General features: G+C 53.1%; 1 protein-coding gene across 1 annotated transcript in view; it reads left to right on the plus strand.

The window, feature by feature from the left end:
• The window catches only part of CUX2 (cut-like homeobox 2), a 128,225-nt gene that overhangs the window by 55,057 nt on the left and 55,601 nt on the right, over positions 1-17,567 (plus strand). Inside the window, exon 8 of the mRNA XM_006894721.1 lies at positions 14,058-14,136. Coding sequence (XP_006894783.1) covers positions 14,058-14,136 — 79 coding nt within the window. The remainder of the gene's footprint in view (positions 1-14,057; positions 14,137-17,567) is intronic.

A 17,567-nucleotide genomic window follows, 5' to 3' on the forward strand; every position in this document is an offset into this window, starting at 1 on the left:
CTCCACCCCACCTCACCCCTCTCCCACACACAGACCACCTTGAGATCTATGGAGACTTGGATGCACTTGTACCCATGGAAGGTCTTTTTGTTCGGCTATAAAAAGCTGTTGATGTGAGGGAGCTCTGGTAGCCCAGTGGCAAGAAGTTGCACTGCAATCCCAGAGGTATGTGGTTCAAATCCACCAAATGCTTTGCTGGAGAAGGAGGGACAGTCTTCTCCTGTACCAGTCAGATTAGATTTGATGGTACACACCCAAAAAATAATAAAATTTTACAAAGGGGAATAAAAGCTCTTGATGAAAATGGGAAAGTATTAGGATTATAATGAGGTGGGAAAGCTGCGCTTTTGGTAGGAGGTGCCGAACCTTTGAAGGCGTACGTAGAAAGAGCTCTCAGGCCAAACACGGAAGTGGGGGGCGCTCCTTGGCAGGTGTCCATGGCATGTCCCCCTCCTAGAGACTCTGCCACCAAAGGCCACCCACACAGGGCCACCTTCAGAGTGTCACCCAGCACCCCAGTCAGCCACAGAAGTTGCCAGCACCCCTGCAGACCAGCTTGGGTCCCCCGTCTTCCGGCACCCGCGCCTCCTCACAGGTCCCTCATGGGACAGATGCACGATAGCAGCCGACCCCTCAGCTAGTGAGATGTGCAAAGTGTTGATGGAGTTTGGGGCTGGGCTTTGGATCCTTTAAAATATCCCCTAAGCAAATTTTATTTGTAAGGGCCTGAAGAAAGCCTCCTGTCCTTTTCATGCCAGGAGCCCCTGAAAGAGAAGCAAAATTGTGTGTTCACTGCTAAAAAAAGCCCCGGCTTTTACAATTTTAACAATAGAAAAATGATGTGTGTGCTTCAGTGCGTGGAGGCTTGGAGGAAGGCAGGCACCCCGTTCAGGTGGCTGGTGAATTACTAATGAACAGTTCGCCTTTGTTTTGAGTGACAAGCAATTTAAATTCAGTCTTATGTGGAGGCCAGGGCGGGGGAGAGGAGAGGAGGCCACCATTCCCCCCAGAAGAGAGAAAAAGCAAAGGGGAAAACGGGGTAGTGAAAAGAAAAATGCCCCCTCTCTGAAGGGAGAAGCTGTGTTCTGTGCCACCGGGCGGAGGTGAGAAGTTAGGGCTGCATTTGGTAATTATAAAATCAGTAGTTTGTGATTGGATGTAATTGATGATTATACCGTTGCTAATAGCAGGCCTGCCAGCCCTGGCTGGCGGGACATTTTCTTTATGCACCACTTCCAAGGCGTAAAAGGCAGCCCTGCGTGGACGCCATGCTCCCCCGGCCCGGGTGTCCGACATCAGTGCACCTGGGGCCTGCATTTTGTCGGATGGAGTGCAAGGCGTTCCTTAACACTGACATTTGGAAACACTTTGTTCGGTGCCATATTTTTAGCCTCAGAACAATTACAAATATATTTTCTCCCCACCTCCTGCTCTCCAAGCACCCACCCCACAGGCCTGGAGGGTGGTTCTAGGCGTTGTCGACCCCTGATTAGCAAACCAAGGTGGAAGGTACGCAGGGGCCATGGCTGGGGAGTCTGTCCGTGTTGTCTTTTGGTTGAACGGTTGTCATCGTCTGGACCATATAGAAGCTGTGACGTCGTCCATGACATGTCGCACTGCCGACCCAAAAGCCATTCAGCTCCACAGGACAGAGATGGACTGTCCCCTCTCATTACGATTCACCGCCTCGGCAGCCCAGTGGTGTGTCACTGCTCATAGAAGGGTTTTCAGAGGCTGTTAATCGCATGGGAGGAGATTGCCCATCCCTCTGCCACAGAGCAGCTGGTGGCCTCGAACTGCGCATCTTTTGGGATTGCAGCGCAGGTCCTGGCACTAAGCCACCAGGTGGTAAAGGATTGGATAGCCAATGCAAAGGTCTGTGGCTCAGATCCGCCAGTTGTTCTGCGGGAGAAGGACGGGAGTCTCCTCCCATGCAATTTATTGCCTCTGAAAACCCGCCGGAGGGGCAGCTATGGGTCAGTTCCCACTTAATAACACACAACAACATGGCTTCCATTAACACTGACTCTTCAAACGTTAGGAAGCCAGGACCCTGAAATCAGGGTTCAGCAGGGTTCCCCTCAAATATGAGCCAGTCTCTCGATCCTGACCTGTGAGGATGCGTCTCCTAAGGCAGACGCTCTCCGTGTGTTCCGCATCCCTCCCTGTTCTCCACCAGCACCCTCACTCCTTCACCGTCCTCCTGCTTTCCCAGCACCGGAGGCCGTAGAAAGTGCCATGGCTGGGGGAGGTGCGCTTGCACCCTCAAAGTGGCATGCGTCCTTTTTAATGTTTTCCAGCAACCCCCTGCAGGAAGTCGTTACATTACTTCTCTGCACGTCGAGTGTGACCCTTGTACAATGAAGCCCTGAGCAGCTCAGTCCTTTCTCTGACGATCATGCCGTGGCTCGCTGGTCCAGTTGTGAGGATGTCAGTTGAGGATGAATCCACCCTGAAGGCTGTCATCTTTGGCCTTCATCCTCTAAGGGCGTCCAGTCCTCTTATTTGGAGCATCCAGGGCTGCACCACCTGTGCGATACTGTTGTTACGCACTGTTAGACCGAAACCACCTCAAGGCTGACCGTCCAATGGATTTTCAGACAATGAATTGCATGGGAAGAGATTGCCCATCTTTATTCTGCAAAGCAGCTGGTGGACTTGAACCATGTGCCTTTGGGTTGGCAAGTACTCAACCTTGGCCCTGGGCCACCAGAGTTTCGTGATCAGCATGCTAGGAATTGTTGGTGAGTCAACTCCAATCCTAGTGCCACATTCTTCATCACATAATCCAGCTTCTTGGGTTGTTTACTCGGCGTACAACTTGAATGACTATGGTTAAAAGGATAGAGCACGGTGCACTCTTTCCATGATTTTAAATTAGACAGTGTCTCTTGCACTATTTAAGCAGCAGTTCCTTGTTCTGTATGGAGGTTCTGTATGGGCACAACGAATGGTCTGGAATCCCCGTACTTCACAGGGTGTGTCCGTCATTTGTCATGATCCACACAGTCTGATGACTTTGCAGAGCTGGAAAAGCAGAGGTCAGTATCTTTCAGGATTGGTTGACTGTCGACCAGTTCTTGGTATGATGACTCCGTGTGTTCCTTCTTAGTTTGCTATCTCCCGTATTACCAGATCCCGTGGGATCCTTTAATACTGCGATTCTCCTGTTAGCCAAGACCCAGCAGACGTCAGCAGTGATGGTCCTCTCATGAGTCCAGCCTCTGTGTCCTTGGTGGTGTATTGCTGCAACCATTTTCAAATATATTCAGCAAAACTTTACTTCTATGTGATATTGACGTTATTGTGTGCTAGTTCCCACATTGTCGTGGATTGTCTTTCTTCGAGATGGGCACTGACCTGGCTCGCTTCTCTTTGACTGACCTGTAGCTTTCTCCCAGATTCCGTAGTGTAGGTGAGTGAGGACTTCCAGCATAACCTTCACTTCCTGAAAACCTCAGTTGATAGTCTATAAATTTCTGGACCTTTAGTGGGGTTTTTTTGTGTCTTTTTTTATCTTATTATTTTGTGAGGGTACCATCAAATCAGATCTGACTGGTACAGGAGGAGATTGTCCCTCCTTCTCCAGCAGAGCATCTGGTGGATTCGAACTGCGTACCTCTGGAATTGCAGTGCAGCTTCTTGCCACTAGGCCACCAGAGTTCCCTTGAACCCTTGTTCTTTTGCCAGTGCCTTCAATGCTACTTGAGTTTTATGTGTTTGGAGTAGTTGGGGGTTTTTTTACATTTTAATGATGTTTATCGAGAACTTGAATTTCCATTCATTCATTGTTGCACATTTTCCTCCCTGCCCCCCCCCCATTTCGCTTTTCTCTTTGAAAAAATAATTCTTCCGTTGTTGTACAATTTCCTACCCTGACCCCAGTCCACTTTACTATGCAGCTCTTATTCTGGACTGTTATCATATAAATAATACCTAATCTTATATCCCTTTTAAGCGGTTCCTTCCCTCATCTGTTTCCATGCAGTGTACATTATTTATTCCCTCTTTTCTTCGTTTCCTCCCAACAGTGGCACCATGCAGTATTTGTCCTTTTGTGACTGAGATACTTCACTCAGCATAATGTCCTCCAGGGTCACCCATTTTGAATGATATTGTCTGAGTTCCTTGTTTTTCAATGCAGCATAGTATTCCATTGTGTGAATATACCACAGCTTCTCTATCCATTCGTTTGTTGATGGGCACTTGGGTTGTTTCCATCCCTTTGCTATTGTGAACAAAATAGCAATTAACATGGTGTTCCTCTTTCTGCTTGGGTGGCGGTTATGGTTTATTTAGGGTCTATTCCCAGTAGTGAAATTGCTGGGTCAAATGGTATTTCTATTTCTAACGTTTTGGCAAAGTGCCATACTGCCTTCCTTGATCATATGCCACATCTGAAAGTGGTTGGATGTTGACCAGTTCCCTATGATACGTGTCTTTGTATATCCCTTTGATGTTTTCTTGTGTCATTCAGTATTTTGTCCATAAAATCTTTCACTATTATAACGCCACATTTTCATTTCTTCTTCACTCCTTTCCACTAGGTAGATGGTGTGTGTATCCATCTCTTGGTTTCCTTACTCCAGGGCTTTGCACACCTCAGTGTTACACTTTCCTTTGTCTTCTCTGAGCCGCCCTTGAAATCGTCTGTTCAGCATTTTTACCTCATTATTTTTGCTATTCACCTAGCTGCTCTACCTCCAGGAGCAAGTTGAGTCTCTTCTGACACCCGTTTTGGTCTTTTCTTTCTGTCTTGTCTCTGTTATGGCCTTGGATTTTTTCAGCTTCAACTTGAACCTGCATATGAGCAGTGGGTGACTTGTTCTTCAAGTGGCCCCTGACCTTGTTCTAGCAGATGACAGGGTGCATCTCCACTGTCTCTCCCCACAGGTGCAATTGGATTCCTGTGGTGAAGTTCACGTGCATGACCGCCATTTACGTTGTTGAAAATGTCTTTGCAACACCTAAGTTACACGATTCTATCATGCATTGTTTCCATTGCCAAGGCCGACTTCTCCAGTTTTCTTCGCTGCCAACTTTCATATTCCAGTCCCCAGTAATTATCAAGGTGCTTTGGTATGTTTGACCCATTGCAGACTGCAAAAGTTGGCAAAAATCTTCCATTTCCTCGTCTTTGGCTTAGTGCTTGTGGATCAACTTAAATAATAGTCACATTAACTAGTCTTCCTTGTAGCCTGTGGTTGTTAACCATCCATGGACAGTACTGGGCTTCACTGCAGCTCTTAGAATGTTCTTTTAGGAGAGGAGTGGACTCCATTCCTCCTCAGTGTGCCTCGCCTGGCAAGGTGGACATATGCATGAGCCATTCCAAGTGGCCAGTCCCGGTTCAGCTCAGCTCACTAACGCCTGGAATATTGATCTCTTTCTGTTCTGTGTCATTTCTCAGGCCTTCCAGTTTCCCTAGTTCCATACATTGTACATTCCACATTCTGATTATGAAATGGATATTTGCAGCTGTTTCTTCTTCTTTGAAGTTGAGCCACGCCAGTAAATGAAGGTCTCGAAAGCCTGTTCCATCCACGTTGTCCAGGCCCGCTGTGCTGTGGTGAGGCCGCTCTTCTCTAGTCAGGAGGGTCACTTCCAGCATGGGGCTGTGTCCAGCACCATATCAGGCGTGTTCTGCTACCAGAGAGATTTCCTTAAGACACGGTTCAGGCTGTGTCCCCTCCTTTGCTCAGAATCCTCGCATGGCTCCTGATTCCACTCAGAGAAGAAGCCCAGATTCTCACAGCCTTCCCTGGAGTCTGCCCTACCCTTCCTTCACCTCCCTGGCCTCTTCTCCTGCACCCCCCGTCCTCTACGTTCACACTGGCCTCCTTGGTGGTGTTCAAGCCAGCCAAGCACAGTGTGCCCCAGGGCCTTTGCACGTGCCATACACTCAGCTCTTCAGCTCTCAACCTGACTGCCCACCTCCCCTCCTGCAGTTCTGCCCTGAAACCACTCCTCAGGAGATCCCACCACACAGCACACACTCCCACCACTCTCGTGACCCAGCCTGGCTTCATTTCCTGCCTTTACCCTTGCCTACTTACCCCCGTTCTTTAATGCCATTTGTTTGATGGCCTCTGGTGGTGAGTCAGTCTTGACCCAGTGCCCAGGACAGTACCCGCCTCAGGACGTGCCCAGCTGCTGCCTGTGGAGAGAGCAAGGTAGCTGATGTCTCTGGTGCCGGACACAGTAGGCCGTCTGCGTGTACGGCCAGGCCCCAGCCTCCAGATGCTCCTGGTCAGCGGGGAAGATGGACGCAGCTCCAATGTAGAGCTTCCCGCTGTCCAGCTGCATTGTGTCCCCGTGTGCAGAGACCATAAGCTTGGAGCCAGCGGGGCCGTGGACACCAAGGCCAAGCACAGGCACGCCTTCAGACAAGACCCCAGTCAGATCAGGGTGCCTGGTGCTGCTCTGGCTTCTTTATGGAGGGACCCCTGTTTCTGCTGGTCATTGCCTCAGGATCACCCCAAAGACGACACATGGTGCCCCTAGTCCCTCAGCTCCACTCAACTCAACTCAGTGCAGTTGAGAGGGACTCGACTCAGAGCTGACCCTCCAGTGGGTTTTGGGAGGTTGTAGGTCTCATAGGGAGAGCGTCCACCTTTCTCCATGAAACCCTTCATGAATTCAGACTCCCGGAGAGTTGGCATCTTGGAGTGGCACCACGGAGCCCTGCCGACTGCCCCCAGAGCTCCTGGGACGAGATGGAGACAGTGACTCCCATGAAACTATGTCCGTCCCAACGACACACCGGTCACAGGCCACAGGCCTGAGCGAATCGCTCTCATCCAGTCGCGAACCATGGGGCTCTGAGGCCACAGGTCACGGGACTCTCTCCCGTGGAGTGGAGGTGGGTTCAGATGGATGTCCTTTCCGTTAGCAGCCCAGGGCTTAAACACGGTGCCTCCGAGGCCTTTATCACTGTATGTATCTGGAAGGCGAACTGCCCAAGCCCTGTGCCTCTCGTGACATCCTCTGCCCCCTCGCTGACCTCCTGGCTTCTCTGTGTCTCAGTTTCCTCGTCTGTAGAGTGGGTTAAACCTGGTGGCCGCCTCAGAGGCTTTGCAGGGATCAGCTGAGTCAGTGTGTGGGGGTGGGGACAGTGCAGGGGTGACGGCTGGTGGGGCACACAGCACTTCCTCAGTAGCCACCACCTGCTGTGCTTGCTGGCCCTATCCTCGTGCACCCGTCACCCCTGGGAGAGGGGACCTCCGAGCTCCCGCTCTAGATCTGAATTAGTGAGTTACAACTGAGAATTCATTACGATTCATACCTGAGAACGCGAGGAATTAGTGGTGTGTTCCCTAGAATTCAGTGAAATTAGTGATTCAAGCCTGAGAATGCAAAGGGCATTAGCAATTCACACCTGAGAATTCAACATGAATTCATGATTTACATCCAAGAATTCAGGGTGAGTTCTTCCTGATTTACTGTAATTAATTTGATTTCCACTGGAGAATTCAGAACGACTCCCTGAGATTCAAAGCGAGTGCCAAGGGGCCACACTCTGCCATCCTGTCCCAGGCAGGCTCTGGAAGTGGCTGCTGCCTCCTGGGGGTAGGGCAGGACTGGGGTGCAGCTGCAGCCTCTCCAGGGGGCTCCCCCAGTCTCCGAAAGCCAGAGAGGGTCTCAGCCTTCTGCCCTGCTCAGGCAGGGCCCACGAGAGCGCCCAGATCCACAACCGCAACCAAAATCACAAGTCAAACTTGTATTTCTTATTTAAGCCCCAGCATTAAATCCTAATCTTTGTTTCCTCAGCCACTTCAATGATTCATATCACGGAGAGGGCCTTACTTAGGTTCACCGGGGCACGAGGCAACCAGCGGACACGGTGGGGCAGAGACAGGCATAGTCAGCCCTGCAGCTGCCTAACGCCCCACACACCGTGGCCTCCTGCCCACTGTCCCCCTCCCAAGACCCCACACCACTGAGTCACCCCAAATGGGAGCTAAAAGCGGGGACACTGGAGCCAAGCAGAGCAGAGTCCGAGGCTCGGCTGCCTACCTGGAAGAAGGTTCCCCCTGGGCCTCGGCGTCTTCATCTGGGAGGCACTGAGACTCCTTCCTCCAGGCCGTCCACACGCGAGGCCCGGGCTCGGACAGAGTCGCTGCTCTCCTGCTCACTGTAACCAAGAAGACGCTTGTTATCCCTGTGTCGCTCCTACCCGCCTCCCAGAACCACCGCACCGCAGCTCCCCGAGACCGAGGCTCCAGGGGACGGACAGCTGCCCTCGGAGTGCCCTCCTTGTGAGCCAGAAACCAGATGTATGTCTGCAGAAGAATGTTCTGCAGCCAGACATCCTGGGGGAAGTGCCAGGGTGACCCTCAGACCTTGTCAGAGCGTTCGGGGCACTGGGAGAGTGCCCACACGCAGGCCTGCAATACCAGGAGACAAGCACTCATCGTGAGCTGGCTCTGAGGTGGGCAGACCGGGGGATGGTGCACAGCAAACTGTCCCCCTCGGCATCGGCGTGCACAGGCCACCCCTGCAGGCCTCCTGACCAGTCCTGCTCTAGACCCAGCAGCTTCACCTTCCTGCCCCTCAGTTCGCTCCCTGGTAGCACTCAGGTCTGAGGCCTTGGACAGATCCAAAAGACAAAGCACTAGACACAGAGAAGGCCCAGCTGCCGGGAGCTGTGCCCACAACGGAGGCTGGGAGCAGTTCTCGGGGCCTGAGGTGGTGTCCCTGGCACCCCAGACTCCAGGGAACCCTCCGCTTTGCCATTTCTCACCGCCTGGCAGAAGGGAACGGGCCGTGTGCAGAGCCCTTTACCTCGGCCACGCCGGCCCGCTCGCCACCTGTTCTCTCACGGTCGGGACAAACGCCTTTTACTCTCCTGTCACAGCGGAGTGTAAATGCCGCCCGCACATCCGACGCTGAGCTATTTCTGATCGTGACCTTCTGGAGGGTGTCTCTAGCTGGCCACCCGCTGCCGCCACCTCCTCCTTCCCCAGATGGCCTTCAAAGAGCTGACTGTCACACGGGCGAGTCCAAGGTCTGGGCATGTTTCCCCCGCCTTTCCGGGCGGCAGGGCACAGCCTGGAGGCGGACGAGCTGTGCCCCTTTCTCCCGCTGCAGGAAGGATTGTGGAGGAACACAGATCTGAGGCCTCCGGAGTATCAGCTGTGGTTAGAGAAAGAATGATCTCATTGGCCACAAAGCTTTCTGTCAGCTTGCCGGAGACACCACCACGTATCAGCTCATTCTGCCCTGACAGCTTCTTGAAAAGGCAGCGGAAGAACATTCTCCCCATTTGACGGATGACCAAACTAAGTCCGAAATGGGCATTAGGCCCAGCACTGGGTTGGGCCCTGCCACCATCGGGAAGTTAGGGCCCTGGCCTTCTGGAAGCTTTAAAACAAGGTTGAAAGAAGCAGGGCGTCCACGTGGAGGTTGCTCTGGAGCTGTATTTGCTAACGGAAGCCCTACAGCTGTAAGTCAAACTGGGTGTCATTCCAGAAGGCTTCCCACCTCTGCTTTTGAAACGCTCTCGTTTTCCCATTCAAATCAGCCATTAGATGTACCAAAGACATCAGCAAACGTTTGCTCTCAAGCACCAGATAAGACATATTTTAAGCTTTTCAGTCCACAGGGTCTCTGTCACAGCGCCTCAGTTCTGCCGTTGGAACGAGCAGGCAGCCATGAACAGTAAGAAGAGATGCGCCGTCCTCCATGAATGGTTATTTACACAGAGATAGAGGACCAGAGCTGGGCCAAGGGTCCTAATCCCGTGGTCTAGCCCAGTACTCATCGATAGAACGCAGGTCACCTAGGTAATTTTTTTCCTAGTAGCCACATTTTTAAAAAAGTAAAAACAAAGTGAGTGTGATTTTCATAATATTTTTTAATTTAATTCAAAACTGAAAATACTGAGACAGTTCCCATTCCAGTTTGCATTGTTTCCACATTGCGCGTTTTCTTCTCTCAGCCGGTCTCAGTGAGGCGTGATCACCTCTCCGGTTCTCGTTAGCACACATGGTTCACAGTGACCATGCGGACTGCACAGTAGGGTTTGCTAGGCCTGTGCTGTAGGGAGAACCCAGCCCATGGGACAGCCTGTCTCATAACTGCTCCGCGGGGCAGAGAGAGGCCACCACAGCTGTGATCCATACAAAACCAGACTGCCACATCTGGCTCCCATGGGTAAGTTTGAACTTCCAACCTTTCCATCAGCAGCCAAGCACTCTGACCACTGAACGCCAGGGCCCCATTATAAACAGATCAAAACCCCAAGTCCAGCCCACTGCGCTCAAGTCACGTCCCGCTCACAGTGACCCCACATGGGGTTTCCAAGGCTGGAAACCTTCCAAGGAGAATCCTGGTGGTCAAGGAAAATCCTGGTGGTCATCCATTGCCAAGCAGCTGGTGGCTTCACCCCAGCAGCTGACACGGAACACGCCACACCGCGAGGGGTCCTCAGAAGGCGACCTCCAGTTGACCACCACTCACAGTGCCCTTGTGAGCACCAGATCTGAGCCCTGCATCTGCACCACCCCCGCCATCTGTGTGCGTGGGCCCAGGGCTGCAGTCACTGTGTCAGTACACCCTGTGGAGGGTCTTCCTCTGACCCTCCAGCTTTCCCAGCATGGACTCTTCTCAGGGACTGGCCCCTCCTGACAGCATGCCTACAGGATTCGAGGCAGGGTTCCATTCGTACCTCTGAGGAGTGCCCTAGTTCCCCTTCCTCCAAGACAGACCTGTTTGTTCTCTCGATAGTCCATGGAATATTCAGTTCTCCAGCACCACAACTCAAAGCACCACTTCTTTTAGCATTCTTATTCACTGTCCAACTTTCACATGCACAGGAAGCCATTGCAAAGACCAAAGCCCAGGCTTGGATCAGGTGCACCTTAGTCTTTGAACTGACAACATTGCTCTTTACACTCTGGCTGGGTCCTTGACCACAGACTTTCCCTAATAATACGGCACATCTTTTGATTTCTTGGCTGCTGTTTCCATGGGTGTTGATTGTGGGTTCGAGTAAAATGAAATTGTTGACAACTTCAGGGTTTTCTCCACTCATGATGTTGCCTATTGGTCCACTGGGGGGGGGGGCAGGGATTTGTATTTTCTTGATGTTGAGATGTAACTTGTATTGAAGGTTGTGATCCTTGATCTTTGCCCAATGGTTTTCCAGTGTGAATAGGGTTTGGAGGAGCTCCCAGTTGTAGGACAGGTTTGGAAGCAGAAGCGGCATCCACTTCCTAAACTGCATGCCTGTGAAAACTCGTCAGGCTTCACAGGCTCAGAGGCCCGATGGGGGACGTGTGAATAGGGGAGATGGCGGCATGGACCAGGGGCAGCTTGAGAGCGGTGGGTTTGGCTCTGGATTAGAAGCCTTTACTGCGTCCTCGTGGTCCTCTCTCCCACCACACGCCAACCTCTGGACGTAGCTCTTGTCTTCCTCATCTTGTTGATTGTCATCGAGTCAGGCACAACTCCAGAGCAACTCCATGTGATTGTACATTTTCTAATAATCATCTTTTCTGTAAAAAGTCCAAAGAAACACGTGAAATTCATGTCAGTGATACATGTTACTCCATCTAGTACATCCAGAGTACTGTCATTACAACAGGTAATCAATCAGTGGACGACAAATCCGGCAAGAAATTGCGCATTCTTCCTCCACACGGAGCCTTTGAAAACCAGTGTGGAGTTTTGTACCAGGCACTCCTCAGTCCGTGCTCGCCACCTCTGCACAGAGCAGGGTGCATCGCACAGCGCAGACTTGGGGCGACTGCGGGGGCCTCCGGTTCTCCCCAGAGTGCGCTGCTGTGAACGGGGCGGCAACCCTGCTGACGGCCTTTGTAAGGCTCCAGGGACATGGGGCACTGGGAGACCCCCGGGGACCTCTTTGTGTGGCAGCCTCGGGGGGGGAGATGGCTCTACACGTCACTGCTAGCACCTCAGTTCCAACTTGTGTGACTGTGCAATGTCCTGGTTTCTTTCTGGGCTGTGGCCTTCAGGGGAGAAGACCAGGTCGTCCCCTGCAGTGGCCTTTAGCTAGCGGCTAATCATAACCGTTTCCAGGGAAATGGGCTCCTATAACTGGCATGGCCAAGCTATGCAGGGACACACAGCTAGTGGGTGGCGGAGCCAGGATTTGAACCCAGGTGGCCTAGGCCCTGCATCTGTGCTGGTCACACCTGGGTCTGCTCCGCTGCATGTAGATTGAGATAGCCCCAGCCAGCAGTGAGTGAGGGTGGAACCCCAAACTGTGTCAGAGACAGGGCCTAGAGATGGTCCTGCTCCAGAGACTGGTCACTGAGTGCAGTACGAAACTGTCCCTGAGGGACGTGCCAGAACATAGACTTCGGGCTCTCCTGTGGAGAGTGTGTGGAGGGAACAATTATCCAGGGCTTGGGGGGACCTCTGATGGGCCAAGAACAAGCCATGCCGCCTGTCTGCTCTGTGCCAAGCTTCCCGTCACAGCCTCCTTCTCCCCAGCTTCCACCACTCAGGCTTATGAGATACCCCAGCTCTGAACCCCAAGACCAACAAGCCCCAATCAGCAAGTTTGTTCCAATTAAAACAATCCATTGGAACAGAACCAGAGGGTTTGCCAGGCCACAGACCCCTCAGAAGTGGGCTGCCACCCAGTTCTATCGAGTAGCTGGTGGTCTTAAACCAGTGACCTTTCCTGTGGCAGATAAGTGCTGTGACCACTGGGTCACCAGGGCACCTACCAGCTCTTCTAGAGGAAAAGAAGTCGTTGCTCCAAGTAGATCTGCTATTTGACATTGATACTGGAGAATAGATGTGTTGCTACCAAGAGAAATGAAGTCCATCCCTGCCTGAACGGAGGTCCCTGCCGGGGTGGTGTGTAGAGAATGGCCTTGGGTGTCAGGAGCTCGCGTCCACATGGGAAGGCCCAGGACTCTTCCTGGAGGGTTTGCCCACGAAAAGCCAAGTCCCAGGGGCAGGAGGCAGGGGCCAGGGGAGGCTAGTTCCCTTTGACCCCCAGGAAGCTGTATGGGCACGAGAAGCTCAGCTGGACACAGCTCTCGCCCCAAGGCAGCCAGTCATCTGTCCATTTCTTCCACTGGGAACCCACTCCAAGCACCGTCCTGCTCTCAGACATTTGTTGGAGCTGTCTGATGTCTTTGAAGGACTTTAAAGATTCTTTTTCATTTTCAGTAGCAAGTAATTGTCCTTGAGTGTATTTTAAAAAATGTGTTGTGTTTGAACCTATGACATTGTCTGTTAATAATAATGTTGGAGTGTGGTTTTTTCCTTGTGTGTACCATCAAATCATATCTGATTGGCACAGGATGAGAACATGGTGGATTTGAACCGCGCGCCTTCAGGATTGCAGCGCAGCTTCTTACCACTAGGCCACCAGAGCTTCCTAATAATGTTGCTTTTCAGTGGCATTGGGTGGGTCTTGCCGGAGTAGACTGCCCGTGGCTTCCAGCCCCTTGCCTCTGGGCTGGCATTGCACTAGGCCACCAGAGCTCCCGACAGTGATCATAATAGCTGTTAGTAGCTTACACCACAGAGCTCTGGTGGCCTAGTGGTAAGAAGCTGCACTGCCATCACAAAGACATGCAGTTCAAACCCACCAGCTGCCTCATGGGAGGATGGGCAAACCCCTTCTGTGCAATTTACTACCTCTGAACACTCATCGGAGGGTCAGCTGTGCGTCTGTTCCTGTTCGACAGCACACAGCAACAATAGCTTCGTGTGTGTGTGTGTGTGTGTGTGTGTGTGTGTGTGTGTCCGTGTGTCCGTCCGGGGCGGGGGGGAGAGAGAAGGGTGTGTGTCCTTGTGCTGAATGCTTCCATACAGTCTCCTCTAGTCCCCACCACAGGAGGTGGGCCCTGTGATTATCCTGTCCTCCTGAGGAGGGAACACGGTGGCTTGCATGCGCTCATCCAGCCGGGATCCGGTGGAGCTGGGGTGCAGCTCTCGTTTCCTCACTCCTGAGCCGTCCTAGGGCCTGCATCCCCCTCCTTAGACCCCCCACCCCAGCCCTGCCCCACACCTGGATCTGCAGATCTGGACGACTTGGTTACGTGTAATTCTCTCTTTCATTATTTCCAAAGGTAGTGGCCCTTAGCAAGCGGAGTCAGGAGGCTGAGGCTGCTTTCCTGAGTGTTTACAAGCAGTTAATCGAAGCACCAGGTAAGAAACACGTGGACTCGATCCTGGAGTAAAGAACGTCAAGAGCCAGCCCTGCGACTGTTACACGCAGGCTCCTGGAAGGGCTGGCGCAGGATTGCTGGGTGAGGCCTGAGGCCCGTGGGAGGGAGTGCCTCGGCCAGTCTGGGGAGTCCATCAGCAGATGAGGGTCCACCCCCTGACCTGAGCTGAGAGAGTGTTCTCTGTGGAAGAGCACGAGGGGGATTATTCCACAGGGACAGAGCTGACAGCCGGGTGGCAGGAGCTGCCGGCAGTGGAGGGGACAGACTGTGACACTGGGTCTGCGTTCTCGTGTCTGGGAAGGCATTGTGAATGTACTACATGTGCCCGGCCTGTTTATTTCAAAGGGCCTTTATGCTGTTTGAGTTTCACCTCAGTCACAGGAAGAATGATGTGTTGTTAGAGGTTGCGATGGGCCGAAAGACGTGCCAACCTGCTTCCAGATGTTAAGCCTCATGGAGGCTCCGTGAGGCCAAGAAAGTGGCCGTTCTCGTGTGCGCCGAACCTTGTGGGGCTGGACTAGCGCTTCTGGTCTCCTCCTCATGTCCTGGGGATCCTACAATCTTACACACAGTCATCGGTGACCTGGCAGTTGGAAGGAGAGAAGTCAGGAAGAGGAGGGAGCCTGGGGTGGTCGCTGATGGCCTCCATGTGCAGCCACCTCCTTTGCCAGGAGGCCAGAAGGACCACATGGTGCCTGACTGCAAGTACTGAACGTTTTATCCAAAGACTCGTTAGAAGAATGTTGTTGCTGTTGTTGTTGTTGTTGTGTGCCGTCGAGTCACCTGCAACTCAGCGACCCTGTGTACAACAGCTCTGAAACCTGCCCTGTCCTGAGCCAGGCTCACTGACTCCAACACACCTACCCCCATTGCCCCAGTTACTCTATCAATCCATCTCATCCGAGGTCTTCCTCTCCTGCGCCGTCCCTCTACCGTGCTAAGCATGATGTCCTTCTCCAAGGACTGGTCCCTCCTGGCCATGTGCCTAAAGTATGTGAGACAGAGCTTCAGAATCCTAGCCTCCAAGGAGAAACTTGGTTTCACCCTCTCCAGGACAGACCTATTTGTTTTCCTGGCGGTCCATGGTATGGTTAAGACTCATCTCCTGTAATACTGAGTAGCTAGAATATAGGAGGGGAAATACAGCACAGAATCTCACATTTTCAGACTTCTTGGAGCCGTAGAGGGTGGATGAACTCTAGAAACTGCTGAGATAATATTTAAACATTAAGCCAAAAATAGCCTCTGATGTTTTCTGAAAAGCCAACAGTAGTCTGGCCTCACTGTGAAAAAAGCCCTGTCTTGAGCCTCGAGCTTCTGTTAAGAATTTTATATGGGATGGAACTGATGATCTGTCTCGTTGCTGTGGAGGCAGAAACGTCCCTGGGCTGCCACTCCAGCGGGTTCACAGAGGCTGTAAATTCAGTAGGAGAATGCTCATCCTTCTTCCACGGAGCAGCTGGTAGATTCGAACCACTTGCCTTTGGGTTGGCAGTGCAGCTCCTTACCACAAGGCCTCCCAGACAGACCCTGAGCGCCCAGCGGGCTTCTGTTAAGAAGAGAAGCAGGTCAGACGAGGAGAATGACAGTGGTCACACACCCAGAAGGAAGGAGCCATGGCCAGGAATCGAACATGTGGAAATGCATGCTGGAAGTTTAGCTGTGTGTATGCCCAACCCCAGCGGGCTGGAGATTCTGCTGAGGGGCGCACAACTCCTGGAAGGGGCGTCCAGGGCAGAGCTGCTGCCTGGCCTGGGGCAGCTCCCAGTGTGTGGTGAGTGTGAGAGCACCACCAGCTCTACACTCCGGTCGTAGGAATGTCCTGCATCTGTGAAAAGGTCGGTAGCTGTTTGTCCTCTGCTTCCTCCAAACCCTCCGCAGGAGGTGGGATTGCCTTGGTGCCTGCGCCAGCTCCCTTCACCTCATTACTCGACCTCCACCGTGCCATCGGTGCTGGAATTCGTGGGTGGCTGGGACCCAAGAAGCCACACGGAGGAGAATGAGACCCCACCCCCGTGCTGTGGCTGCCAGGTCCAAGCCCTGGAGGTCCTCAGCTTAATGACATGGTCACCAGGGATCTCTGTGCTGGGGTGGTGAGTCCCTCGGCCCCCCAGGACTTTGTGGGTGCAGCTGGTTAAGCACTTGGAGGTGAAATCATTCTGGATTTAAGATGAGGCCCAAGAGTGGTGAGTGGTGTCCCTGTAAGTAGACCGGGCACACAGGGCGGAGGGCTCTGTGAAAAGCAGGGTAGGGCTCGTAGCCGCAGAGTGCCCACAGCCATCAGAACCTGGACTAGACCAGGACAACTGTCCCCTAAGCCTTGGGCGGGCCCTGCCAGTGCCCCGAGTGTGAGTTTCTGGCTTCCAGAAGGGTGCATCGTGTTCTGTTATGGAGGCCCTAAAGAGCTCTTGCAGCAGCACTGAGGGGTGACCCCCACTTTGGCCGGGCAGCAGGGACCTGTCGCACCAGTATCACCTGGGGTCTGGGGAGCCGTGCAGACTCTCAGGGGCTCTGCCAGGCCCACTGAGTCAGAGCGCATGTGTCAACAACACCCTGGAGATGCACAGGCCTGCCACAGTGCCTCCCTGACCAGCCCCCTGCACACACACACACACCCCAGTGCAGAGAAGTTGAGGTGGGGGCCCAGGCCCAGCCGTGTGAGGGGGAGGAGGGCCCATGTGCTCCCCGGCTGCTGAACTGATGACACCAGCGGTTCTTAAAACAGCAGAAGCACGGTCTCACAGTTCTGGGGGCCTGAAATCTGTGAGGTGACGCAGGGCTGGGCCCCTCACAGCCCTTGGGTCAAATCCCTCCTTCCCTGTTCAGCTGCCCCCTCCACCTCCATCTTCACACGGTCTCCTCCTCTGTCTTTGCTCAAATCATCCTCAGCCTGCCTTTTGCAATACACTTGTTGCGGGGTTCAGGGTCACTCACATGTGATCTCAAGGTCCTTAAGTAGATGTTGTCTGCATAGAAGCCACTCCCAGACTGCAGGACGGGGGTGTCTTTGGGCTTACCACGCAGCAACCAAAGGCCTACTGCGTCCAGACCCTGCCCTCCCTGCTGCTCAGCGTGTGTGAGGCACATTGGGGTGGGAGCGCCGCCTCCCTGACGCCATCCCCGCAAGGACCCGGCTCTGCACCAGGACCCATGCTGCTGGCTGACGGCTTTTATGCTGAGAACACTGCCGTTCTCACGAGCGATGCTTGTGGATCGTACTCAGTCCTCATATGTCCTACTTACTTCCGCCCTTGTTGTTCTCATGGTGCATTGGTGTTCAGTCCCACCAGCCGCTCCACGGAAGAAGGATGTGGCCGGTGGCTTCCGTGAAGATTTAAATCCTGAGAGGCCAGGAGGCTCAGGGCCATACGCAGGGCTGCTGTGAGCTGAAGTCATGTCTCAGTCCTGTCC

This window comes from Elephantulus edwardii, unplaced genomic scaffold (assembly GCF_000299155.1).
Source record: "Elephantulus edwardii isolate Elephantulus edwardi_28Jun2011 unplaced genomic scaffold, EleEdw1.0 scaffold00148, whole genome shotgun sequence".
NCBI lineage: Eukaryota > Metazoa > Chordata > Mammalia > Macroscelidea > Macroscelididae > Elephantulus > Elephantulus edwardii.